The sequence below is a fragment of the Takifugu flavidus genome, chromosome 1 (assembly GCF_003711565.1).
Source record: "Takifugu flavidus isolate HTHZ2018 chromosome 1, ASM371156v2, whole genome shotgun sequence".
Taxonomy (NCBI): domain Eukaryota; kingdom Metazoa; phylum Chordata; class Actinopteri; order Tetraodontiformes; family Tetraodontidae; genus Takifugu; species Takifugu flavidus.
In genome coordinates, this window is record NC_079520.1 from 14,285,749 (window position 1) to 14,312,335 (window position 26,587).

The 26,587-nt window shown below is 40.8% G+C and overlaps 3 protein-coding genes across 6 annotated transcripts; 2 read left to right on the plus strand and 1 right to left on the minus strand.

Annotated features, from left to right (window-relative positions):
- Positions 1-185: 185 nt before the first annotated feature.
- cnga4 (cyclic nucleotide gated channel subunit alpha 4) lies at positions 186-6,946 on the minus strand. 3 transcript variants are annotated; one of them, XM_057048584.1, is made up of 9 exons: positions 6,816-6,946; positions 4,714-4,785; positions 4,484-4,621; positions 4,229-4,330; positions 4,053-4,159; positions 2,815-3,398; positions 1,841-2,086; positions 1,497-1,662; positions 186-1,246 (listed from the first exon to the last, which is right to left on the minus strand). In XM_057048584.1, the coding sequence occupies exons 3-9, from the start codon at positions 4,618-4,620 to the stop codon at positions 588-590; spliced, it is 2,001 nt and encodes a 666-aa protein (XP_056904564.1). In that variant the 5' UTR covers position 4,621; positions 4,714-4,785; positions 6,816-6,946; the 3' UTR covers positions 186-587. The 3 variants fall into 3 exon arrangements, with proteins under 3 accessions (XP_056904564.1, XP_056904553.1, XP_056904545.1); XM_057048573.1 differs by having other exon boundaries at positions 186-1,357; positions 4,724-4,785; positions 6,816-6,945; XM_057048565.1 differs by having other exon boundaries at positions 186-1,357; positions 6,816-6,945.
- fhip1b (FHF complex subunit HOOK interacting protein 1B) lies at positions 5,265-19,992 on the plus strand. Its single transcript, XM_057048556.1, has 12 exons — positions 5,265-5,585; positions 7,777-8,256; positions 9,106-9,510; positions 9,658-9,888; positions 12,022-12,267; positions 12,578-12,745; positions 12,956-13,035; positions 13,156-13,325; positions 14,352-15,728; positions 15,830-16,008; positions 16,379-16,541; positions 16,709-19,992. The coding sequence occupies exons 2-12, from the start codon at positions 8,128-8,130 to the stop codon at positions 16,999-17,001; spliced, it is 3,441 nt and encodes a 1,146-aa protein (XP_056904536.1). The 5' UTR covers positions 5,265-5,585; positions 7,777-8,127; the 3' UTR covers positions 17,002-19,992.
- A 1,418-nt stretch (positions 19,993-21,410) lies between these two features.
- hpxa (hemopexin a) lies at positions 21,411-24,551 on the plus strand. 2 transcript variants are annotated; one of them, XM_057048644.1, is made up of 10 exons: positions 21,411-21,606; positions 21,706-21,725; positions 21,834-21,911; positions 21,986-22,140; positions 22,395-22,548; positions 22,660-22,872; positions 23,146-23,241; positions 23,499-23,629; positions 23,837-23,984; positions 24,097-24,551. In XM_057048644.1, exons 1-10 carry the CDS (start codon positions 21,551-21,553, stop codon positions 24,324-24,326), a joined length of 1,281 nt encoding a protein of 426 aa, XP_056904624.1. In that variant the 5' UTR covers positions 21,411-21,550; the 3' UTR covers positions 24,327-24,551. The 2 variants fall into 2 exon arrangements, with proteins under 2 accessions (XP_056904624.1, XP_056904632.1); XM_057048652.1 differs by having other exon boundaries at positions 21,414-21,606; positions 21,709-21,725.
- The last annotated feature ends 2,036 nt before the right edge of the window (positions 24,552-26,587 follow it).

Sequence of the window (26,587 nt, forward strand, 5' to 3'; positions counted from 1 at the left end):
GATGGTTCATTATGAAACATTAGAAATAAGACTGGTTATCGTACATGTTTACCAGCATTTGTAATAATATATTTGAATAAAATAATTCAATTGATAATGTTTCTCCCTTAACCCCCCCCCCCATAAATTGTTGCAATAGCTAAATACACATCAGTGTATTGACAGAGACAGGCGATGAAGTGGTATTCACTCTTGCTTTCAGCATTTTTACTGCACAAATTAAATTTGACGTTTTTAAAATAAACCTTTATTGTTGGTAATAAGTTGGTAATACCTGGGGGTACATAAGACAAAAAGAGAAGAAATTATTTTGAAATAAATAAAAGAAAATTACTAAACCTGTAAAATTCTGGCAACTGATATTTTAAATTAATTTGGCTTTAACAATCACCACATTTATAACTTGTGATATCATACAAATAAGCCAGTGTGATGGTACAAATAAGCAAATCCTGATGGTGAGAATCCTCATCCATAATTTAACATGATGTGAACATGAGGGACCTTCAGTCACTATAATTGACTTGAATTAAGCAAAAATAAATTTTTAAAATTCCACTTTTTTAAAAAACATATATCACTAGGTTTTAATTTGTTTTCTCTTCAGATTTCTGTGTTTTCAATTCACATTCTTTCTCTTCACTTTCTCCTGAGCTCATTTCTGCAGGTTCCATCTCAGCCCCGTCGCCTTTTCCTAGCCTATCATTTCCATCCTCTCTGACAATCTTTCTAACATCTTGGTTTTGTTCATGAAACTCTGGGTCTTTCGACCCACAACAATTGTCTACCTCTATTTTTCTGACATCCTCTTTTGTACTTGTAGTGCTCTGTCCATCACCCTCATTGAATACATCCTCTCCCTGCCTCTGTCTTTTCATCTTCAAATCTGAAGCCTCCCACTCTTCCTCTCCCTCTGCCTCCTCTCTTTCCAACTGTACCTCCCCTCCCACCCCTTCACCTCTTCCCTGAACTCCTCTTGCATCTTCCTCTTCCTTTGAGAGGTCAGTATGTAATGCTGCCACCTCCCACTCCAGCAGCTCCACCCTGACCTGCATCTTGGCATTGCTGGACTCTAATTCTGCCATAAGCCGTGCCAGTTTTGTGTGCAGGCTTTCCAGACTGCTCTCTAGTTTTTTTATTTTGGTTTCCACTGTTGCTGCCTCTCCTTCCCCTCCATCCCCATTCTCTTCAAGCATTCCCATCTTAGTCAGGATTTGTCGGCCCTTTTCTTCCAGGTGACGTTTGGCTGCAGGGAACTCAGACAGAACATCCATTAGGGCCTCTTTCGACAAGCTGAACAGGTCAGAGTGGCCAATGCTTCGGATATTGGCAGTGCGACGATTGCCTGACTTGTTACCTAAAATCACACATTTATTGATTTCTTTAAAAAAAATGTTGAGATCATCCATCAATCCATGCATGGGCAAGAGGCAAAAATACCCTGGACAGTGCAGGGCACTCAACCTATATTATCAAGGGAAAAATTTAATTTTCACCTTTGATGTTGATGATACTAATTTCTCCAAAGAAGTTTCCATCGCTGAGAACAGCAAACTCCGTGACCCCATCATCTGCCACCACTGCAAGCTTCCCTTCTTTGATGATGTACATTTCGTGTCCTACATCTCCTTTTTTGCAGACATATTCCCCTGGACTGAATACCTGCAAGGCAAAAGGCGCCAAGATATTGCATGCTTATACTTTACTTTCCTAAATGAAGCCCGTTCTGCATTGCTCTTTATAGCAGCCATTTTAACAGTTGTCCAAACAAAAGTGGAAATTTGAGCTACTTTGATTGTTCAGCATTAGATGATGTCATTAACAGATGAACTCGGCTAACCTGGGGTGTGAGTTTAAGCACCAGCTCCTCCAGCAGACTTCTGTCACAGTTATGGAAGATAGTCACCTTGGAGAGCGTGGAGAGATGAACACTAACGGCAATCTCCGTCCTCAGGTGTAATGGAAGCTCCTGCAGGATTTCATTCTCTCGTATGATCTTTTTGTTGATGTGAAGGTGCTGATACCAGTTGTCTATACGATGTCGGAGTTCCTTACTAATTTGATGGCTGCTCAAATATGCCTTCACCTAAAAGAGAAGGGTAATAATAGAGGCATCTTATAAAGAAAATATTGAAACGATAACTAGTTGTGTTTAGTTGCAGTGTGTTAAAGTTTGTCATGATCAGCTCATAAACAGGGTCTCCCTGACATAGCATAAGGTTAGGTGTAATTATGGGATCAGATAGTCCTAGCTGCCATTTATATTGTATTATGTGGAGATTGGTATTATATTTAAGTGCTTTTCATTCATTTGGTTCTATTTTCCTACTTTCTGTTACCCGTGTCTCATATCTTTCTTTGATCATCTTACCCTTATGTCAGCACTCTATAAACCTTTCTCGTGTCTTATTTTTTTTGAATGTTATACTGCTTCTCGTGTGGTTAAAGATGCCTATCTAACTGATCATATGTGTATGAATGTTAAATTACAGACATATTTCAAACTTTTTACCTGTATTGATTAACAGAAGTAATTGTGTGAAAGTTTATAAAAATGGGTATGCAATTACATTTTCTATTCTTATGTAATGAGTCATCTATTCAATTTCAAATTCAATTTCCTCACGGGGATGAATAAAGTACATCTTAATCTAAGCTTAACAGCCAAGCAGAGGTCACTCTTTATGTGCAAATCTACTAACCTGTCAGGTGACCTGTCAGTGAATGACTACCAAAAACAGTCAGGTGGCTGTTTGTTAGTTGTGTGTGTTTGCATGTGTATATACACACACACAAATAAAAGGTCTTGGTTACCAGCTCATGGTTAGGGAAGAAGACATTGTCACGGTCCCTCAAGCTTGTGATGACATTTCCAACATTGCCAACAATGGATGCAAACACCAGAACAGCAATGAGAAGATCTGCAATCATAAACAAGTACTCGTCTTCCCTTTTTGGTAGCGGAGTGTCTCCTACTGTGGTGAAAATCTGTGCCGAGAACCAGAAGCAGTAAATATATTGACGGCGCAATGATGCAAACTCCGGGTTGGTGATATTAGGATACACCCAACGATCGCTTCCGAAACCAATGTAGCTGGAGAGTGCAAAATATAGGCAGGCATTCCAGTGGATCAGCACAAAGATGTAAATCATCAGCTTGGAGATGCGAAACGTGTTGGGGTATGATGTTCTTGTCTCCATGCGGTCTAGCGCCTCATTCAGTCTTGGCATCCGAAGAAGACGGTTGATTCTCACCAGGGGTGTTTGGATGCCAAACACAAAGTAGAGAAGGTCAGTGGGAATCAGGGATGCCAGATCTCTCAAAAAAGCTTTAGAGTGCAAGTAACGCTGCTTTAGCTGAGTTAGATCCTTGACCAGGATACCTTGATCCAAGTACCCTGAAGAGAAAAACAAGGTCCATTACAGGACATTAATAATATAGTCATACCTGGAAAATACACGCTAACAAGAAGAGCCAGAGAAAAGCCCCAAACTTGATACACTATTTGCTTTAAGATATCCGTGATGAACATGATGCAACTGTGCCCTCAAACAAATTAAAGAAATTCTCATCAATTATCAATTTGAGATTATTATTTCTGCACTGCCATTCTTGTACATCTTGGTTCCACTTTGGGCCATTTCTGGGCATACTGGCCTTTCCCATATTCAAACTAGTGTTGCAGGTAGCCTCTAGTTTCCTTCAGCTCCTCCAGGAATCAATGTTTATGAATACAAGACTTGCGCAAGTAGTGTTGAGGACTCAGATGTAGGTAGGTTCAGAAAGACTAAAGTGACCCTCCAGCACTACTGAGACAAGGCCTCTGCTCTCTCTGTTTGCTTGAACTGGATCATTTATATTTCTTGGAGGCCTATCTCACTTGTCAATATCCTTTCTTTATTTTATCATTTGGTCAAAAACATTGTTTGATTTTTTTTTATACAGAAACAAATCTTTCTATGTGAAGTAGGTTTCAGCTGTTTATGATAAGTCTGTACTATTTTTTATAATATTCATAATTAAATCAAAATGTGCAAAAACAAATACTTACCAGTATGAACAGTGATTATCATATCAACTATGTACATGAGGTCAGACAGGTAATCCAGTGTTAGCCACACAGGCAGGTAACTCAGTGCGATTGTAGTGAAACATGTCCTAAGAAAACAATCGGTTTCAATGAACTGCCACATGATTTTAGAATATAGGTATCAGATATGTTTGTACCTCAAAATGATGATGACAGAGTTGTACACAATGGGCAAGATCATAACCTGCAGCCAGACATAATAAAATTGCTCTGCTGGATCAACTAACCATTCTTTCCAGCTGAGGAAATGAGAATGCAAAAACTATTATAATTCAGCATTTTTTCATTCACTCAATTTAATAAAGAAAAGAAACATCCAGAACTGAGCAAACAGACAACATTTTTTTGCATGCATAATAACTTGTTTCCTGTTCCAACAAATAATTACTCACATGATATCCAGCATATTGATGGCGTTCTTATCATACTTTGCTACATTTTCAATAACATCCACCTTCTGCTTCTGTCGTCCTTTGAGCAGTCTCTGCCATCGGTTTCTTGTTGGCCTGGTGTCACTTGTATTATCCATTCTTGAAATGAGGGTACTTTATTTTGCAGTGAAATTGCCACTCTTGCACAGATCCCACACTTTATTCACTAGTAACTGACAAAAATGCCCTACCTTGACTTACATCAAGCAATATGTGGATCGGTTCGCAGCATGTGGCCAGGTTGTGCCTGGTGATGCAGGTCTCTATGGAAGGACACAACAACAAATGTCAATCTCCCCTGGGAACTTACCTTCTTCTGAAGAACACGCCATTGCTTAATTAGGCCTGCGATCTGAAGATGCTTAAGTGGGTGGAAACAAGATTTAGTGTAAACCAGTGATGTTGTTATTTGTTAATACTTCAGCAGAGGGGGAGGTTATGTGACAGTAGGTGTTTGTTTGACAGCAAAACTCTGAAAAGTATGAATGGATTTGAGAATGGTCCAAAGAGCGATGATCAAATTTTGTTCATGTTCTGAGGGGCTTTTGATCTTCCACAGATCAAATCCAAGTGGGCTCAGTAACCTTGCACTGCTGGGCTAACGGTTTGTAGCTGACTAATTTATTCATCATATTCATTATTTAGATGGCAGCGTCAAAAAAAGGGCACATCTGTCACGGTATTCGTGCTCCGTTTGGTCACCTGAACCGCGTCACGAGCCCCGCTGGCTGAGTCAGAGGAGCGTGTGGGCGGAGTCAAAGTAAGATGGCTGCGGGAAAGAGTGTTTGAGACTCATCACTGGATGTTTATCCGACGCTTTGCGGGATGCACAGCAGCCCTACCTCCGAGCGGGCAGTTTGTTAGCTTGGTCGGCGCAGTGGCGCAGAGTTTGCAAGGTCTCTGTAGGCTACATGTGTTCAGCTTGTCTGTGTGTTTCTCTGACATTGTGGATTTATTAGCGGCTAGTCGTAAGCAAGCCACCAGCGCTAAGTTACTAGCAGGCAGCTAGCAGGTAGCTGTGGAAAGCTACGCCTTACATCTGGTACCTCTGAAGACACACACGGTGAGTGCCTGCGGATTTAAATTCACTTTTAAGAACTGACTGTGACGGACGTTTCTGCCTATTAACAGGTGATAGCTAAATTCCCTGATTTTTCATTGAGCTTCATATCACTTCGCCTTTGACGTGCCATGACTGTTTTCCGGCAAAGCCCGAACACAAGCCGCTGCGGTCGGTGACATCTATGTCATGATGGGGATATGATCTGGAAAACACTACTGCCCGTAACACTAGGCTTTAAAGAATCTTTACATCTCCCTTCTTACCATCATTCACCTCCTAGACTGACAGGATTTGTGACCCATTTATGTTCATTTTAGCATAGTATGGTTTAATCTGGGACTGTACTGACAGCTTTAATTCAAGGTAGAACACAAAATGTTTATTTTCTCAAATGTTGCAGATCCTCAGACACATGATAATTGAGGAATTTTGTTAACTGTTGTCGCGCGTAGTATTTATAGGATCATGCGTTAAGTGTTAAATGGATGTTAAAAACGCGTAATTGTCCAGTAAACAGTGTTGAAAACAGTGAACAGTAATCAATCTGCTGTAAGAAAAACATATCCACACAAGTCTTAAATCTTATGTTGTTTATAGCGTACTAAACTGATTTGTTGAATTTGCTGAATGAAATGAGTGAGTGTTGTATGTGCTCCTGACACTGATAGACCACCAGCATCATTCAGACAGACAGATTTATTTGGTATTCCGGGTATTTCAGAACTATTTAAAAAGAAGACTGAGACAAATAAGCAGATGGAAGTTTCGGTCCTTTTCCCAGAGTCCCAGGAATCTGCCGCTATGTCCGTGAGCACACACAATGTTGCAGTAACTAGCACAGCCAATTGTATTACACACACATTAATCAAGCTCATTAGATGTTGCTAATATTGTGCAAATATTGCATGTCACTTTATATCCAAACCGCTGAAGCAAATACTCCTTTTTATTCAGCATGAATCAAGACTAAAGAATGAATTGAATACAGAAGACGAGGTGTAGCAGTCAGAAAATCCAACCCATGGGTGATGGTGTTTGGGAAGCAGTGTTCTTAATGATTCTTTATTTGTCAAGGTCATAGGTCATACTTTTCCCATTGACAATTTCGGCCCCAGACCTGTGTCCCCATCCAGGCAGGGGTGTCAACCACACTCACAACTATCCTATACGAGTCACACAGAAATCTTCAAACCCGTGTAATAAAATGTGCAGAAAACAGGTGTGACTTACTGTTTGTAATGAGTAAACAAGCCTTTTTTTTAAGCCTCTCTCTTCTGAACGCCCTAGAGAGTTCGAGTCCCTGCGGTATGTGTGGGGTGAGAGGGTGTTTTCAAAATGCTTAAGGGATCCCACACACCCTGTAATTCTGTTGCGCTTGTTGAAAACAGTGACATCGTTTTGTGACACATGACTTATCAGAACACTCCTTCAGTTCCACAGAAATTATGACAATAATAAAACGCTATATGTTTGAAAGTATTTGCACATTTACATTTTTTGCTGCTCTGGTAAATGGAATCTGAGTCTGAAATCAATAAAATGAGCTGAGCTGCATGTGAGAACTAACCTTTAGCAAACCTGGGTGCCTTTATTACTAGGTGCTAAAGCATGTGCTGAATGGAATCTGTAGTTGAACTTTGAACAGAGTTTAGCAAATTATTTATTATTCTTTCACAGTCAGGCAGCACGACCTGTTAGCATGTCTGACAGGCGTCCAGTTCATGTATGGAGGATGGGGATGTCTCTTAGAAAACAAGTAATAAAGCTTTTGGATTGTACTTAATGTTTTGATTCTTCCTAAAAATGGAATTATGTCATGAAATCATTCATTATTTAACAATGCTTTGTATTTAGTTAGAAATGCTTTTTGAGACTTCTTGCACATCATGGTCCAGAGAGGAAGACATCCTATTAGGAAATATACACTTTATTGAGAAAACTTCAAAAAAGCTTTAGAATTAATTGTGTTGGGGATATAATACTCTATTATGTAAATTTCTTGCACTTTGCCCATCAATGTAGAAAAAGGTCCGGTCTCTCCAAATTTATTATGGTATACATATTCTAGCCAGGCATTCACCCTTACTTTGTTTTAACGTTTAGCTTTTGTGTTCCACTTTGAGGGTTGAACTGTGAAAGTTAGCCTAATTTAATCATCTCGCATGTTTTGTTTTCTTTGTCTTAACCACAGTGTGGCATACTCCGACCTGACTGGCTATGGGGTGGTGTTGGCTTCAGACTGGATGACAGGGTCTGCAGGGAGGACAGGGTCACATTGTTTCTGAAGCAACAGCGGACTTTTTCACTAAAGACTCCTCCACTGACCGACAGTGACAGCACCTCTGCACAAAGCTGACCTCCCCCCTCCTTCACCCTCCTTCCAGACAGGCCTTACCTCTCCTACTCCTCCTGACCTTTCCCAGAACATCCTTTTCTTTTTATCCCTCTGTCATTATACTTTCTCCTGTCTTCACCCCATTTTTCCCGGAACTCCTGTGTTAGAGTTCTTGTCATCGTTAACTGGCCTCTTGCTTGGCCCAGTATGAGTTGGATGAGCAGGTTGAACCCAAGGGGTCCTGGGAACCGACAGGGCCACAACGCTGCCGCCCCTGGGCCCTGCACTGCTGACCCAGAGACATGTCTTATGGTGTTTGAGAATCACTGGAGGCAGGTGAGTCATGTGGTGCACCCGTTTAATTTTATTCAGCATCTTATTTACCTATGAGTTATTGTATTGCATTTTGCATTGTATTGTTTTGATTTTTTACAACAGTGTTGCAATTTTAGTAAAATGAAAGCTTAAAGCTATTTAGCTATTCACAGGACTGACTTGACTCATGCTGTGTTTATAATGCTTGAAATTTTTTATTTTACTTGTAATTCTTTTCCTTTAAATTGTAATTCCAGCAATTTACACATTTAGTGATATATGTAAAATATACACAAAGGGCCTATGTAAGGATTTATTTTAAAGTCTTTGTGCTTTGAATTGTAAAAAAAAAGTTTTTTAAATTTTATATTTCGATATCTTTAGTGTTCAACCCTTTTTAAAACTGTATTTATGTCAAATTTCATTTCATTAGGATAAAGTATCTATGAAGTATGGTTCATAAACTTATTTTCCACCACACTTCCTTTGATGTTAAGGAATTTGATAGACACATTTGATAGACGTTTAGACCTTCAGCTTTAAGAAAAACGTATGAAATATATGAACATTGCTATCTTGCAAGAGTTGTCAGAACAGACTGACCTGTAAATGGTATGCAGACATCTGCTCAATTGTGACGTTTAAGCCAATTTGCACTATTTCTGGATATATATCATGCACCTTTATGCAGAAAACCTTGTCTTGCAAATTACATCCTCCTGCTTATCCAATGTAATTACACCCATAACTGATTACTCGGCAGTGAGGTCTAAGCTAATTATTGGATTTTACTTGATTGTTGCAGACATAAATTGTTTAATACTTTTGTGCTGATGTGATGTAACCGATTTTAAAAACCTCTTTGTACAGGTTTCATGGGTGTTGGAACAGCGTGAGCCTTCATCCTCCAGTGATGACCTTACAGCAGTGAGGAATCACACAGACCAGATGTTATGTCTGCTGGCAGATGAGCAGCCGTCTGAGAGCTCAGATGGCGATGGCACCGTGCCAAACATGGGTCCTATACTGGAGTTGGTGGTCAGAAAGAACATTCTGGAGCGCCTGATTCACTGGCACCTTCGCCGCGGCCTGGACTCGGAGAGTCAGGGAGCACTGCTGAAGCTGTTTGAGATGCTCATCGGGCAGTCCCAGCAGCCTCTCCTGCAGCACTCTGCTGTACTCCACCCTCTCCTGAGGCTACTGGGAGCTTGTGCTGAACCAGAGGTTGGCTGTCCAGCAGCCCTTGAAAACAGTCTTGTTCTGCTACTCAACCAGGTATGTTGGCAAATTGCTAAGAATAATGTTGTACCTCAAAACATGTGGTGTGGTGATTCTCCTTTGGACATCATGTTGGACTATACAGTGACTGAATGAATCAATTAAACCTGCAAGGAAAATTTAGACTTTGCACATCCCCACCAGATCTGTGTGTCCATGGCCCGGCAGCCTGTGGTTCTTGAAAAGTTGTTCCAGGCGGCACCAGCTGAACAGTGCTCTACAAATTTTCTGATCTTCTCCCTGCTTGTGCCATTCATTCATCGGGAAGGAGCCATTGGACAACAGGCCCGGGACTCGCTTCTGCTGGTCATGGCGGCATCTGCCAGTCACGATGCTTTGGCACATTATATTACCGAGAACTCCTACTTCTGCCCGGTAAGTGAACGTGCAGGTTTTGCGTTTGGAGAGGATGTTATTGCACATTCCAAGTTTGGACTTCCTAGCACATATTGTAACACAGATTGTCTTCTTGTAACATGTCACCATGGAAGAATGTCAGACTTGCAGACTGACATAGAGGTTTTATTGTGAGGTCTAAAGAGTACTCGGAACAGTCATCCCGTGCCTGTGCTAAAATATGACTCCAGTATGCCATTTTTCATGTCGCACTGTTTATCAGTCCTTCCAGTATTTTCTGCAGGTGTGAAATACAACACAAACAAATCCCAATTTTATCTTGCCTCTTTTGAGAGTTGCTTCTTCTTTGCCTTTTCCAATGGGAATAGGCTGAGGCATCACCAATTTATTTCCAATTCCAAATTGCATTGTATCTACCATTTAAACCTGTGTATAGTTCAGAACACAGTAGGGCGAGACAGGTGCACACATAGTGCATGTAAACAGATGATCTCAGATATTGTATGGTGCATCAGAATAATGATTGATTGATAAGATGATAGGATTGATATTTTTCCCTTTTTTTTAAAAATCATGTATGTTTAACATGCACTCTGATACCATCACTAGCTGGTGGGAATAGACCCTTTTTAACTGGATAGTTGCGGCTGAATGTAATTGTTGACATGTGAATAATGAGTTAGTTCTGGATTTATGTGACCAGTGTCTTTGTAGGGGAATTGTGGCTTCCTGCAGTGCTTTATGCTCTGTTATGGTTCCAACACATGGTGGCACCACCGCCTCATCTGAATGCACTTAGTGTGCCACTACAGCTAAAATCAATGTTGGACTACATATTGAAATTTTGGATGTGTCACTTTTGTGTTAAAGCCTGATGTGAATAAATATTAAGGATTTACAATCATTTTGACACTAAGGCAGCTCAAAATGATCTTAACTCTAAGTTGTAGTCTGAAAATTAAATATAAAGAGTAGATGTGACCCTAATGCAATGATACAGCTTTAGAAATTACATTCCCAGTTATATTCCCAAAAACCTTTAAAGTCATCACAAACATACACATAAATACCAAAAAGAGAAATTTAAGTGCATTTAAATGGAAAAAGAAAGTTGTTATACAAGAATTTTGTTGTTTTCCAAAAACATCCATATCAAATGTTTGGACAGACAACCTCAGGCTCAAACTCAGACCATGTTTGGACTTTCCCTCCCACCAATGAACAGATGTCTGCCTCTCAGTGTGATCCCTGGTTCTATTATGCTTGGCCAAGCTCCATTATCACTGGCTTGTAGTTTGTCATGTTAAATTGCAGACATACTTCAGTGTGCCCGTTGTTGGAACAGTCTCGTACTGCTGCAGTTTCTAGTAGTAGGTGTGCGTCACAGCGTTAGTCACCACAGTATTGATCTTATGAGCTCAGGCAGCTGCATTTGCATGTCACACTACTCCAGCCTCAGATAAATCCTTCTTATGTCCATCCAAGTTATTGGGGTGATCAAGAAACCAATCAGGGTTCCCTATATAAATTCAAGTTGTGAACAATGCCATTTTACTGCAGAATATTTCTGCTTGACATCATCAACTAATGTGATTGTAACATATAAAGGTATCTATGGGCAACACACATCCCCACTAGGAGAGATAGAAAACAGGGGTAGAGGGAATGAAAACAAAAATTAACTAGTGCAAGGTCACAACTTCTTGTCATGTTCTGAGTCTTTTTAACAAAGTTTTAGCTGCAGTAAACAAATGTGTTTGCTAAAATGATTTAATAAAGTAAACATGCATACTGTGCAGTACTGAATTAGCACGGTATGTTGCTTCCTGTCTGTCATGAGAGGCAGTGTTTACTTCGCTCCATTTTTGCAGCATGCTGAATGGAGGAATGTTGCTTTAGCTATTCTCCTCCCCAAAGTTTTATTTTTAGGATACTCTCAGACTCTAAATTTTCCTCAGGTCTGAATGGATGTTGTGTGTGTTTTGTGAAGGATGTATTCCTGTCTGTTACACAGCGAATGCTGACTACTCTTACCCCACATGACCCTGACTGGAATGAGTTTCAGTCTTTGACCCAGTCTGTAGCCCAGTGACCTTGCTGGGTTTAAGAAGGAGCTGTTGTGTCCTGAGGCCTGTCTCTCTTTCTCTGCAGGTGCTGGCAACAGGTTTAAGTGCTCTTTACTCATCTTTGCCAAGGAAGATCGAGGTCCAAGGAGACGACTGGCATGCCTTGCGGAGGGAAGACTGGATGGGCGTGTCATCGCTTAAACTGTTCATGAACTCACTGGAGTTTTGCAATGCGGTGGTCCAGGTCGCACACCCACTGGTACGCTCCCAGCTCCTGGACTACCTCCACAATGGCTTTCTTGTACCTGTCATGGGTCCAACTTTGCATACGGTAGGAGAAGTAACTTTGGAACTGTTGATTGAGCGTGCTATTGTCCTGAGCTTTAACAGATGAACCACATAATAAATCTTTGCCTAATGTTATGTACCTGTGAAGGAGAAATTGTGTGTTTAAAGCAGAAAATGTATTTGTTTAGGTCATCAACCAGTTGAGAATGACAGACATTAAGCATTACAAAACAGCTAAAAAGGTTTAAGAGTTGGAAATAAGAGGGGGAAATTGAACATGGGAATTTTACTAAGAAGAATTTAATGTTAGAATGGTTTGTACTTATTAATTATGCCATTTTTTGTGTTTGTAGTCATCATTGGATGAAATGATCGCCAGCACCGCCTACCTAGATCTTTTTCTACGCAGCATCTCAGAGACTTCCCTGCTAAAAACCTTCCTATGCTTTGTTATGCTACATCACCATGACAACGATACCATCCTGGACATACTACTGACACATATCAGTGGCAATTCAAGGGTATGAAATTTGATGTATTTGTGTTAGAGAGGAACTTCCCCTGTGTGTGGTTGGTGGTGATTTCAGTGAACCCACAAGTACTGTATCACACTTAATTTTCTAGTCTGTAAATCAGTCTGCAAGGACATTTTTTTTCTGAATGAATCAGTTTCAGTTTCATTCTGGCTCATTAGTTAGGAAATGATCAGTATTCATCTCTGTGTGTCACAGCTCTGTATGGTATCGTTGAGCCTCTTCCAGACTCTACTGTCCCTGAACTGTGAAGATGTCATGTTGCAGCTCATTCTCAGGTATCCATGCATCTCAGATTTGAATAGGCTCTTTTAATATGGATTGGATACATCCACTGGTTTCAATCATTATGGCAGTGTGTCTCATTTTTGTCCATACTTTTGTGTATTTGTTCTCAGGTATCTCCTGCCCTGTAACCATGTAATGCTGAGTCAGCGGCGTTCAATCAGGGAGACCGACATCTACGGAAAATCAGCTGACAAGTTTCTTTCACTGATCCCAGAGTGCTGCCGTTTGAATACAATGCACTCCACTGAGCAGGAGGAAGATGGTGCGTTCTGGGGTAGAGGTGAGCAAAAACCATCACACCTTAAAAGTTTTTCTTTAAGAGAATTCAAAGGCACGTTTCTTTTTCTGGCAGTCACATGTGCTGCTTTGTTCATGTGCTGATGTCCATCTCCACACATTGAGGAAAAGAATTTAATTAATGTGAGCAATACTTTGAAATCAGGCAATTACAAGTAGTCTTTTATTTTGTCCAGAATGGGATTGGTTGTCTGCTTTGTAAAAAAAAAAAAAAAAAAAAAAAAAATAAAAAAAAATACATTGTTGACACCATTACTCAAATTTGTTAATATGCGAGTTAAATATTTTTTGTGATTCATGTGTGCCGTACATGTGTGAACAAATAAGAAATATGTGGTTCTATGGGAATACTGGGCCCCCCTGGGCTGAGCATTGTTTGTGTATGTTCACAACAAGGGCACAAGTTATCATATCCTTATTCCCTGTTCACACTACATGATTTTAGCCCCATTGGCTGGTCGCGGACTGGTTTTTGCTCTCCTCCCCAGATCGGGGTTGCCATGGGTCATTAGGTGCGAACACCTGAAGACGCCAGTTAGGTGGTTGGCAACAGCCCGACTCTGAGTCGCCGACTTAACCTAAATATCTGGAACACCAAATATCCAGATGTTTCGTGGTGACAGAATAAAGAGCTACAGCCAATGAGAGCAGAAACCAGGATTGCCATGCGTAGGGCTCCTTACAAATCCACGTTTGCAATGACAAATCTCAGCCTGTGCATTCCATTTGCACACTTCCTGTTTCACTTTTCACATGAGTTTTTAATACAAAACAACCTTGCATCCTGATTTTGATTTATGTAATTTTATGTAGATTTATCTAATGTAACTGCTCCTGTCACCAACCAGTCATGTGTGAACACTAAATCTCCCGACCAGATGACAGAGAATCGCGTAGTGTGAACAACAAGATGACAGTCGTGTAGTGTGAACAAGGCATTACGCTACGGTGTATTTATTTATTCTTGTACATGTTCTATAATCATGTTTTCTTCTCCTTTCTTATACAGTACTAAACAGCCCCAGCACAGAGTCTACTGGTCCTCTACGATCCAGTACACCATCTCGATTAGCATTCTTCATGCGGCAACAGAGTAGTGGTGGTGGATCAGGTGGAGGGGGCCCTTCTGCCCCCAGCAGTATGGAGTCACTGTATTCTGGTTCTTCTGGCTCCCACCCCCTGGCTCCTGACAGCCCCAGGCACCAATTGTGTACTAATATAGAATGTCTGGCCTGGAATTCGGGTTACCTGGAGTACCTCAAAGATGCCCGGCAGTGCATTGAAGTGTGCTCGTGGGCTTGTCGTGACTGGTCAGCACCATATGATGGTGAAAATCCATCCCCCAACACAGTTCTTCCACCTCCAAGACAATCCAACAACCCCTCCATGGCTATGTTCCCTGAACACTTCTCTGTGGAGCACAGGGAGGTCAGCAACACTCCTCCAGGCCAGCCAAAGGCAGCTATTTTGTCTGCCGGACGTTCTGAGGTTAACAGCTCAGACCTTGATAGTGGAGACTGGGATGTAACAATTGGCAAAAACAACTGTATCAGCCTCACGCCACGCTCCAAGAAACGAAGCCTACAGAGGGACGAGCTCCCCCCAAATCCCAATTGCACTCCCCCTTCATCATCTTCATTAACACCTTTATTGCAGAACCGCTCGACTTTATCATCAGCTAATCATATTCTGATGTGTTCCACAACTAGTGGTTCCCAGACAATGTATAATGGGACAACTGGGCAGGAGGAAACATGCTCAGATAACCGTGACAGGCTGGAGATAAAGAAAGCAAAAAGAGATCTTGAAGATCCGAAGGATCTAGATGAAAATGCAAATCAGAGTGGATCCCTTGTCACCTGCCTCTCACAGAGCTGTACCTCTGTACCCCAGGCTGTATTCAGCATGAGTGAAATGAATCCTTCGCTGTCACTTTGTACTAATCAGATTCCCACTCCAAACCCCGAAATAATGTCCAGCACTGAAAGCGACATATTAAACTCACACTCCACATCCACAGACACTGTAGACTCAACACAGACCGAATCCGTGGAGTCTCTTATTCAGGAACTTTTAGAGGAAGCGCCAGGAGACTCGCAACTTGGGGCAGATTCCAATGGCCGGGGCATCAATATTGAGGCCTTCACTCAGGAATTAAGTGAACTGGAGGACAGAGTGAAGGACTGTCGCAGAGCAGCCAGTCAGCAGGAAGAGCTCCCTGGAAATAGACTGGAGGAGGAACAGCAGCAGCAGCAGCCGCCGCCACCGCGGCCGCCTTCTGCCATGGCTCATGAGGTGAAGCTGACAACTGACATCAAGGGAGGAGCCGATCCGCTCAGTAGTTCTGCTAGACTACAAAACCAAACTGCCTCTCAACCATACACAGGTGAGGCTACTCTATTAAATAGTCAAATGCTACATTCATTAACTAGCTTAAAAATTTCTGGTCCACAAGTAGGCCAAAGATAATTTTCTTTCTGTTTCTAGGTCCATTTATGGTGGTACTTTTAACCAAGCTGGAGAACATGCTTCAAAATTCATTGTATGTCAACATCCTGCTCACGGGCATTGTTGCTCAGCTGGCCTGCTATCCACAACCTCTGTTACGCTCCTTCCTCCTCAACACCAACATGGTCTTCCAGCCTAGTGTGAAGTCACTGATTCAGGTACACTGATACAAAATCCGATCATTGTTACTGTGTCAGCAACTTTATTCCCTCTTTAAAACATTGTCATATAAACATATTCTCCAATGTGTCAGGTGTTATAGACACATACAGTGGTGTGTCTTGACATATAGACTTTGCACACCAGAAACTGATAACATGTTTGTCCAAAAGCAAGCCTGATGCATTGGCACAAAACCCTGCTGTTTGTAGGTTAGATGGAATCCCCTTCTGATTAGTTCTGGAGAAATGTCTAGTGCTGTTTCACATCTAAGGTGGAAATAGTAGCCATTAGCGCACAGGGAGCATGTTTATTGTTCCAAGAAACCCATGATTGGATGCACTGATGGATTTTTCCAACTCACCACAGGTCCTTGGCTCAGTGAAGAACCGCATTGAAGTCTTTGCAGCTTCCCATGAGGACTTCCCAGGCATGTTGAAAAAAGCCCAACAGTATTTGGTGGCCAGAGGGAAAGTGGACCGCAGTGATGGAGGAGTAGGAGTTGCTCCGCTACGACGTGCTGATTCACTAGGTAAATATGAGTGTATTATCTTGTAGAAACTGTCTTGGGACCAGTTTGCTTTTTACGTATATACTTAAGAGCAAGCAGCAATCTGATTTATACAAACAGCCCTGTAAGGAAAAATAGAAGTCCAATTCATTTAACGTCTTGTACTATCTCTTGTGTTTGTGCTCTAGTAAAGAGCCGCAAATCATCTATCGGAGACCTGATCCTTCGTCACACCAATAGCCCAACCCGGGCCCGGCACGCTGCTCAGTTAGCCCTCAGCCAGTCGCTGCACAACACTCTGTTCAGGGGCAGTGCAGGAAGTCGTGCCAGTGGCCAGGAGAAGCAAGCCGAGGTGCTGCGAGTCAAAAATGCCGTCTACTGTGCCATCATCTTTTGCGAGTTCCTCAAAGAGCTTGCCGCCCTTGCTCAAGAGCACGCCGTCACTCTGCCTTTTTCTCATAGCCAAGGTGCAGAGGAATAGATAGTTAAGCCCTCAGGCTCTTGGCTTCACTTGCTTATTTTGTAAATATATAAATACGCACTGAAACTTTACTGTCACTAATGACAGGAATGAACAAAGTGAGAACAAAGACTTTTCTTTTTTACTAGAATCATTCTGGGCTGACCTGTAGGTTTTCTCATCAGTAAACTTGGCATTGTGCATATCATGTGCGGTATTATATTTAGATTCTATATACAGGTGTAATACAGATGGTAATGTTATTGGAAAGCTTGTACCTACACATACAATATGGTACAATATGACTGCAGCAGATTAAAAAAATGGGTGCATGTAGTGGTGATAGTTTTAATGTGTAAAAGAGAATTCTTTTCCTTAGAATTCTAATTGTAGTCCAAAACAGGAAACAAAGGTCAGTCAACAATGAACTGATGCAATAGTCTTTGTTCACATTCAAATCAAATCAAAAATGACGTGGCTGGAGCACAGCGCTGTGAGACAGTGACAGGGTCCCTTCCTGTGAATCAGCTTAACATTTTTGGACATTGTGTTTAGTTTGAAATGTGTATTTTTTTAAAAGATGCACCATTTTGTAGGCAATAGCAAGTTTGTCATTGCATTTGAATTAAGGTGACCCAGGTGACATAGGACATCACTGCCTCCCCAGTCATCCCTTTTTATCTGTTATTTACTTTAATGATAAAAGTAGAAAGGGAATGGATACAGCTATTTTTGGTGTTTCTTTCTTTTTTCCTAGTTTTTTTTAAAGGTCCTGATAAGCAAATCAATATTTTCCTTTATGCATTTCTGTTGTGGATGTGACAAATATATTTAGTTTTTCTGAGCTAGTTAAATGAAAGGAGTGTGTCTAAATGAAACTGGCTGACTGTACATTCAGTTGCACTGACTGGCACTTAACAAGTTGCTATGTGGTTAACTCACACGTTTTGTAACACACAGTGACTCCTGCTATTTTTAGGCATCATCTGTGAGGATATCAGTGCCTGTTATTTATTTTACTGGTTCGGATATTTCAAAGAACTTCACTATTCAGTTCCATTTAGGTAATTTTGTGTATCGTTTATTAGTAGTTAATAGTTTTCTTGTTAATTAGCAAATCTCTCCAGTCGTATTTGTTGCAAAACCTTTGGTTTACCTACAGTCACATTTGCTACACTAAGTCCTTACTATAAAATAATACTGACAATGAGAGAATGTGACATTACTACTTATTGATTTCAGTTTTTTTTATATACAATTGCAGTGATCTGACTGACATTTCTTCCCAGCCCTAGTTAAAATATTTCTGACTTTCAAAAACCTGGATTTTTGCACATTGTTATTGTCACTCATTGTCAGTACTGTCGTGACCTTGTACAGATCTATTTAGATCTATTGATCCTCTCTAGTTATGTGTTATAAGGAAAGGGAAGTTTTACTCTTTATAATGCTACCTGTCCTTTGGTTATAGCTCATTATGTTTTGTATTTTGCTGTAAATCACCTAGATTCTGCAAGAGTCCATTGATGAGAAGCTCAAGTGCCAACATGATTTGGATAAATGTAGCCATAGTCGCAATTGAACCACTTCTGACATCAGTGGCAAAGGGAAGAAATGTGTAGCCCTCAAGTTTCTCATGTTTGTTTCCTAATATGGCTAATATGATGGTATAGTCAGAAAAGTGTAAAATTCTATCTGTAATCTTCAATCGGCCAATCTAGATTTTGTCTCCTAGTCTTTAAACCTGAAAATGTTTAGGATATGATGTCAAAGGTAGGCCATATTTAGGGAAACTAGTGTATGCACACCTGAGGCCATCTGCTGTGCATACAATGCCCAGTAGTGCTTTGTTAATTGTCCAATTTCATGTGATCCAGTCATAATTAAGTAATGATTTTATTACAACCGTTAAATATTAGACATGCTTCTAAAGAGTCGGGTGCCATTACCTCATGCAGCATTTGTAGTATTTTTAATATTGGAAAACTAGTTTGTTGGTGCTACGCCACTGTCAGACGGTCAATCTCTTCTCCTTATCACTCTTATCCTCTAAAAGCCAGTTAAAATGCCAATTTCATTTGAAAGGTTGAGGTGCGTTGGTGGTTCCTTAAGAAAAAGGGAGTTTTAGAAATGTTGTATTTCATACATATCAACTAGTAAATGAAACTAGTGTTTATTTCCTGCCAAGCCTCAGAACAATGAAAGACATGATTTAGACAAATAAGATGGAACCAAGGGAAATTAAAATTGTCATCAAATTATGTGCTTAACATGTATTCAAAACAGGGTTTTTGTTTTTGGTGCCACTTGAACTTGTAGCTGTAGAAGCATGCCCCTTTTTGTGTGTTAAGGAAAGATGCATCTGAATATTACAATGAATCTGTCAATGTAATGAAAACAAAATGACATTTTTTTTTAAATTCACTCTTCTTGGATTTGGATTTAAAATTGTAAATTTCAATTTTGGGAGTGACATAATTGTAACAAAAAGCTCCTTTAAAAGAACTGCTTAAGTTAGTTGGAAATGTCATATGCACATTAATTTAGAATACATTTCATGTAAATTGAAGAGATATCATATATGTTTATACAGTCCTTTATCTTGATTTCTGATCATTTTGCCATACATTGTCTTGATTTCTAATGCCTATAAGCTCCCATTGTTATGTACAGTTATTCTTGTTCACTTTTTTTTCTTCAATTGTTGATTTTGATTTTGTCCCCTGTGATCTATGCAACATGCACTGATGAACGCTGTAAGTAGAAAGATGAGGCTTAAACATGGGAGATACTGTAAAAAAAATCAAAATCATGTTGCACGTGCACAGTAACAACCAACAGGATGAAATGGAAATAATGCTAAAAATTAATGTAATGATTCATGTCTGAAATATTTTTCTAGATTTTGAAATCACAAAAACTGACAAAAATACAATGTGAGAAGGTTGTGAGAGCAAACACTACAAGGGGATTTTTACAATTAATTTATAAATTCTTTGTATAGCAATATCACATTTGTCTCTGTCTTTATTTGTTCTCTTGTGAGTAGTGTTGTAATTGAGGATAACTTATCCGTCCAGCAACAGCTGTCCGCTCTTGTCAGTCTCCTATCTTGTTCCAAGCACTTTACCTTTTCTTTCTGGCGTCCACACCATCAAGATATCATTTGAATCATCTAAAATGAGCATTAACAAATCTGGCATGGCAAATAAATGACAGAATTACTCGAGCGGTAAGTTGGGTTTGTATTTGCAGAATATAATCAAAGGAGAGGAAGTTAAAATCAGACAAAAACTGATATAAATGATCATTAGGAAGCATTAGTTCTTGTATCTACAGAGGTGGTTGAGCATCCAAAAATGCTGCAATTACAACTTCAAGCTGGAATTTGGTTTTTTCCCTTTGACTTTCCGTGGTCTTTATAAAAAAAGAAAGTGGTTCATGGGGCGAGACCCTGGACAAGCTGCCAGCCCATGGCAGTGGTCCACTACATCTGATAACCCCTCTCCCCACCCCCACTATAGCCCCACATGTGTCCCTGTTTGCTCTGTCCACGCAACTCTCAAGATTGGTCACGTCGTGTAGATTGTTCTCGAATGTCAACAGTTGAAGGGCAATAATCCAGTCCCTGAGTTCAGCTTGGTCGAATCGTGTCCGTCCGTCCGTCCGTCTGCGGAGCCTCACTAACATTTTCATCTCTCAGGCCCTGAATGCAGCACCTACAGACATTTCTATATTGCATCTGGAAATTAATTTTTTGTGTTGAAATTGAGCAGAGGACACATAAAAATGGCAAACAAAGACTCACCAGCTTTTAGTAAACAACAGCCTTATTACACAAGATTAAACCGGAGACCTTTGTTTGCCCCTGAAGGGCAGTTATATACTTAGTCCCCCATATACCAAATATTTCTTTAATGACACAATTGGGGTATACAGACTACTCTGTTAATTATCCAACATGGTGCAAATATTATACGAGGCTTTATTTTAGCGCCAGCGCAGTGGTTATTTCTTTATTTCTGTATTGTTGGGGCACTGAGGTTGAAAACAGAATGTGAAGTAAATTAATTCGTTAAACACTTTTAACTTCCCCTCAGCAAAAGTATTGAATGTTCATCCGTGGTGCACAAAATGTACGTGCTGCCTCAGAGTGGCGCTCGTGTTTGGCTTTGTTTCTCTTTAAATAATGAGTATACGTGTGTTTATAGTCTGACAAAAAGAAATATTTTGAATATTCATATTTTTGAAAGATCCTCCTCCAAAAAAAAGGCATAAACATCAGCCTAGATGAGCCTTGCTGGGTTATCAAACCCACCTGTATTGATCCCATTTCCATGGCTGCAGGTGACCTATTTGATTTTCGGGGCATTTACTCGTACTCTCTGTGCCATAGCTCATCATGTCAAACATGCTGGGGCGGTCTTAGGCCATCGCCACTCGGGTTATCCCATCCGCCCCCTCCACCCATGTATCACAGTATGGTATAAAAGGCTGTCGCCTCAGGAGCCAGGTCAACCTAATCCCCGGTTAGCTCTGTCCAGGCCTCTTCAGTGAAGGACAGGAAGCCATGAAGCTGCTCACCCAAGTGCTCTGCCTGGCCCTGGCTGTGACATGGGCTCATTGGTAAGTGTTGGTCCTGCTGATGCATCTGATCCATCCAACTCAACTGTCTTAAAGGGATTGGAAACACAATATTTTATGTCTTTTCTCCTTCTTTCCAAGCAGTAATAGCCATGCCTCAGGTGAGAGAAATGCAGTCCTACTTTAACTTATTCTTCTGACATTAGGGTGACATAGTTGATGAGTGTGTATATTTGCATGTTTGTTTTTGAACTGGGGCTATTCTGCAGCTGTACTTGATCGTTGCCTGGGTCTGGAGATGGACGCTGTGGCAGTCAATGAAGTAGGAATCCCTTACTTTTTCAAGGGTGGGTGCACGTGCCGCACACCGGAGGCCAACACACACCGTTTTAAAGCGGCTGTTTTCTGTTACACCTCCCAGGCGATCACCTGTTTAAGGGTTTCCATGGCAAAGCAGAGTTGTCAAATGAGTCCTTTGCTGAGTTGGATGACCACCATCACCTGGGCCATGTGGACGCTGCTTTCCGCATGCACTTTGAGAACAGCACCGACCACGACCACCTGTTCTTCTTCTTGGTACAGCTCGTATTTCTGATTGATGATATTTGGGGCTCTATGGTCATTTAATGATCCACAATGATGAATGAATATTTATATTTTGTTTCCCTGTAATAAAACTTAATGATAACTGTGACTTTGCAGGTCACATGTTGCACTAGAGCTGAAGTTGAGCTTTCTTAAATGTTCTTGCTCTACTAGTACAGAGATACATACAATGAGGTAGCTATTAGTAAAAACTACCTTTTTGGGTGTGTTACTCTTTAATACAGGACCACAGTGTGTTCAGCTATTACCAGCACAAACTTGAACAAGGCTACCCCAAAAAGATCTCTGAAGTTTTCCCAGGAATCCCCGACCACCTGGACGCTGCCGTGGAGTGTCCCCATCCAGAGTGTGAAGAAGACTCTGTCATCTTTTTCAAAGGTGTGTTCTTAGAGTGCACGCTGCAAGAAAACCATTTGTTTCATCTGATCTTAGAAAGCAGAAATCTGATGGCTTTTTAAAAAAAAAGATCTCTTCCTCTTTTTTATGCAGGAGATGAAATCTACCACTACAACGTCAGAACTCAGGCTGTAGATGAGAAAGAGTTCAAAGACATGCCAAACTGTACGTCCGCGTTCCGCTTTATGGAACACTTTTACTGCTTCCACGGACACATGTTCTCCAAGTTCGACCCCAAAACTGGGGAAGTGCTGGGCAAATACCCCAAAGAGGCCCGAGACTACTTCATGAGATGCGCCAAGTTCAGTAAGTCTTTTATTAACCACACTTATAAGGACATTTTCTTTACTGGTATATATAAGTGACAAATCAACATCTGGGTAATTCATCTAAACCCTGGAGAGTTTCTACTCACCACCCAGTGTCAGTGAATAGTAGCAGCACTCATATGTTGTATTCATTTGTTTTAATGATTAAGTAGCTACTAACGAATAATAACAATGAATTCTAACTGTACTCCGTTCCAGCACCAGCCACTTATTGTATTTAGTGTGAGCATTTTGCTTGTTTATGGTTCAGGTGAAGAGAGCGATCCTGTGGAGAGAGAGCGTTGTAGCCGCGTTCACCTGGATGCCGTCACTTCTGATAACGCTGGAAACAAGTACGCCTTCAGAGGTGCGATTTGAACACATCTACTTCTTCAGGAACGGTTCCCATGCTGGTTCCAGCTTTTGTACACGGCCCAGAGCTTCAGACATGTTGGTCTGCAGAATATTGAACTTGGGAGCAGCAGTAACCAAATACTTCTCCTTAATTAAAACTAGATTTTGTTTTAGATTGTGTTGTCATTGACTGTCTATCACGAGAATCCTCATTTGTCTTTGATTCTGGGTATTAGTGCTCCTCAGTCCTGAACCGTCTTTGCTCTGCAGGCCACCATTTCCTCTTTAAAGAAGAAGCTAATGACACACTGAAAGCCGACACCATTGAGAACGCCTTCAAAGAGCTGCACAGTGATGTGGATGCTGTTTTCTCCTACCAGGACCACCTTTACATGATCAAGGTGAAAAGCAAGGAAGCAACGCACACACACACACACACACACACACACACACACACACACACACACAAACATCCAGTGCAATTACCCATAAATATCAGTGTAAGTCAGTGTCTAATGGTAAATTAACTGGCACCTCCTCATTAGACCAGAGAAACATGTCATTTCTATGATGTGATTATTACTTCTTACTTTTTTATGTCCTGTCAGAATGATAAAATACATATCTATAAAACTGGAACTGCACACACTCACCTGGAGGGTTACCCCAAACCCCTGAAGGAGGAGCTGGGAATCGAAGGCCCCATTGATGCTGCGTTTGTCTGCGGGGATCACCACATTGCTCACCTCATCAAAGGTAATAATTATCATCAAAACCTTGAAATTAAAGTCCAAATGAGCAATGATGAATGAAAAGACAACGGACCATTCATAGAGGCAATCCCACTTTTCTCTTGTGTGTTTCCCAGGTCAGAAAATGTATGACGTTGATTTGAAGTCCAGCCAGCGTGTCGCAGATAATGAGCGCCCAATTTCGCTCTTCCAGAAGATCGATGCTGCCATATGTGATGGTGAAGGACTGAAGGTGATCGTGGGCAACCATTACTACCACTTTGACAGCCCTATGCTATTTCTAGCTGGGAGGGCCCTCCCTGAACAGCGCAGGGTATCTCTGGAACTGTTTGGCTGTGACCATTAAGATGTCAGGCTAACAGGGTAGAACTCTTGACAACAGCTACAACAACAAGCCGTCAATATAATAAAGCACCTCTGCCATCAAAGGGCTCAGCTGATGCAGTATATCGTGACACTTGCCAACCTTTGCCAGTTTTACTTCTTTCGTCCTGTTTGAGCTTTGTGGTTTATGTGATTCTTCCTTTTGTGCTGTTGTTTGAAAGAACAGAAGTAAAAAAGGTTGAAGGTTGATATGGAATGTATCATTTGTGCAGCAGGTTCTCTGATTCATACACTCAGAAGAATAGAGGATTTTTTCTGGGGACTTTGGGAAAGATGGAGAACAAATCTACATTTAAAATACAACATAATTAAAGAAAATCAAGCAAAATATAAAACACAACCTCACATCTTATTTTCCATTATGTAGCGTGACATCTCTCGACCTCGATCTATGCCAACGCATTATTTAATCATCCAATATAAGCGACCTCCTCGTGTTTGACTGACTTCTACTGTTTCTGACCACTAGAGGGCACAAGAGTCACAGCCCTGAAGCTTTTCTCGCGTCTCCACCGGGGAAACACAAGCGTTTCTGGCCTGAGGCTGTTCTGAAATGCGATATAGCAAACAGGTCCAATTCAAAAGAAGTGACACGATGAGTTTATTCACTATATAACGTTCAGATTAAACAGATATACACAGAGCTATCCAATTATCCTTAATAAACAGGCAATCTTGATTTATGTGATCCAGTCACTTTACACCTGGATATTAGAATGTGTAGCTTCCTAAGTTATTTAGTTTGTTAGTTACATTTTTATTTGGTCAAAAGCTCAGAAAAGTTGCTAAATCTTGAGCACAAAATCTAGATTTTAGTTACAATAGTATTTACAGATTACACAGTCCCCAGCATGGTTCCCTCTGCAGTGTTCACTGATTCGGCCTGGTGTCCGTGCACTGTTGTGCCTCATGCTGCTTTAAACTGAAGCAATGGGGTGATCTCAGCTCCATGACAGAGGCTGAAGTTTGTGAAAGCAGCATCCTTCAGTGCCCCAGACAATCCCTCATTTCACCCAGCTGTGATGACAAAACAGAGGAAGGGACACTGAGGCCGTTCACCAGCCCTGCATGATGCCATAATGGACTACACAGGCTGGGAGGACGCATACAATGTATAACGCCTTTGATGAAAACCCGGTCTGTGGATGAAGGCGATGTTGGTTCATTCTTAATAAATGATTAAAGAGGACTCACACATAGTTTATTATTGTAGACTGATGATTCTGACAGGTAGAGGAGAAAAGATCAATTGTGTGATTATGCCAGGCAATACCCACAAGGTGAAACAACCAAGCTAAAGGCAACGCTCACAGAAAAGAACATGGAGGAGATCCACACATTGTTAAAGATGAGGCTCACCAGGGGCAGCAAACATACGAGGAGATCGTGGAAGACTAAACATGAAACCTTTGGCGTCGGGCTGCAACTTCATACTTTCATTTATACAGCGTGCATATTGAATAGCACAACAGCACAGAAGATATAGAAATAGTTTGAATATTCTAGCCATACAGTATTTTTAATGGTGACCAGTGTGATCGTGGGACAGTCTCCTTCTTTGAACATTAAAGTTTCACCATCAACCGTTGACCTGTGGCCTTGGATGTCCAGCAGAGTGGACGCTGGCTCAGAGAGCTTTGCTTAAACTACCTGTTCTAGTCAAATAATATCGATAGATTTTATTTAAAAGCACCTCTGATGACTCTCGAGGACGCGGTCATGATGAGTAAAATAAATAAAACCTGATTGAACCATGGAAACAAGTACTGAAGCATTGAAAAAAATTATTATATAAAATGAGTTTCTGCAGAGGTTCTGACTGTAGATTTGAATATGAGGAGATAATTTGTGTTACAGAGGTCAGACAGGAGAGAGTTCCATGAAATTTGCTTACGCGTGCATCTCAAGAAAGAATTCCCCAGACTTAAAGTCTGAGTGATGAAGATTGATTTGATTAATGTCTAATCAGAATCACAGCTGAAGGCTCATGAGTGCTCGTGTTGAGCTGCAGAATCAGGTGGCAGGTAAAGATCAGAATTCTGTTTGACTCCAGAAATCTCAAGACAATTTAATTCAATTATCTGAAATAATAGCAAACATTAATTGACTACTTTTCATTAAATTTTCAATCCGTTTTGACAACTACAAAGTTCATGAAAACCTACCGGAGCTCTTGACTTTTCAGACAATTTCACTAAATCTGCTTTTGTGAGGATGAAATAA

Coding starts and splice junctions, on each gene's coding strand:
- cnga4 (XM_057048573.1), bottom strand. CDS start 4,620: ATGGATAATACAAGTGACACCAGGCCAACAAGAAACCGATGGCAGAGA. Junction 4,160..4,228: donor TCTGTCATCATCATTTTGAG/GTACAAACATAT, acceptor TTGTTTTCTTAG/GACATGTTTCACTACAATCG. Junction 3,399..4,052: donor GATAATCACTGTTCATACTG/GTAAGTATTTGT, acceptor TTTTCTCTTCAG/GGTACTTGGATCAAGGTATC.
- fhip1b (XM_057048556.1), top strand. CDS start 8,128: ATGAGTTGGATGAGCAGGTTGAACCCAAGGGGTCCTGGGAACCGACAG. Junction 9,511..9,657: donor TTGTTCTGCTACTCAACCAG/GTATGTTGGCAA, acceptor CATCCCCACCAG/ATCTGTGTGTCCATGGCCCG. Junction 16,542..16,708: donor ACGACGTGCTGATTCACTAG/GTAAATATGAGT, acceptor TTTGTGCTCTAG/TAAAGAGCCGCAAATCATCT.
- hpxa (XM_057048644.1), top strand. CDS start 21,551: ATGAAGCTGCTCACCCAAGTGCTCTGCCTGGCCCTGGCTGTGACATGG. Junction 21,607..21,705: donor GCTGTGACATGGGCTCATTG/GTAAGTGTTGGT, acceptor CTTCTTTCCAAG/CAGTAATAGCCATGCCTCAG. Junction 22,549..22,659: donor CTCTGTCATCTTTTTCAAAG/GTGTGTTCTTAG, acceptor TTTTTTATGCAG/GAGATGAAATCTACCACTAC.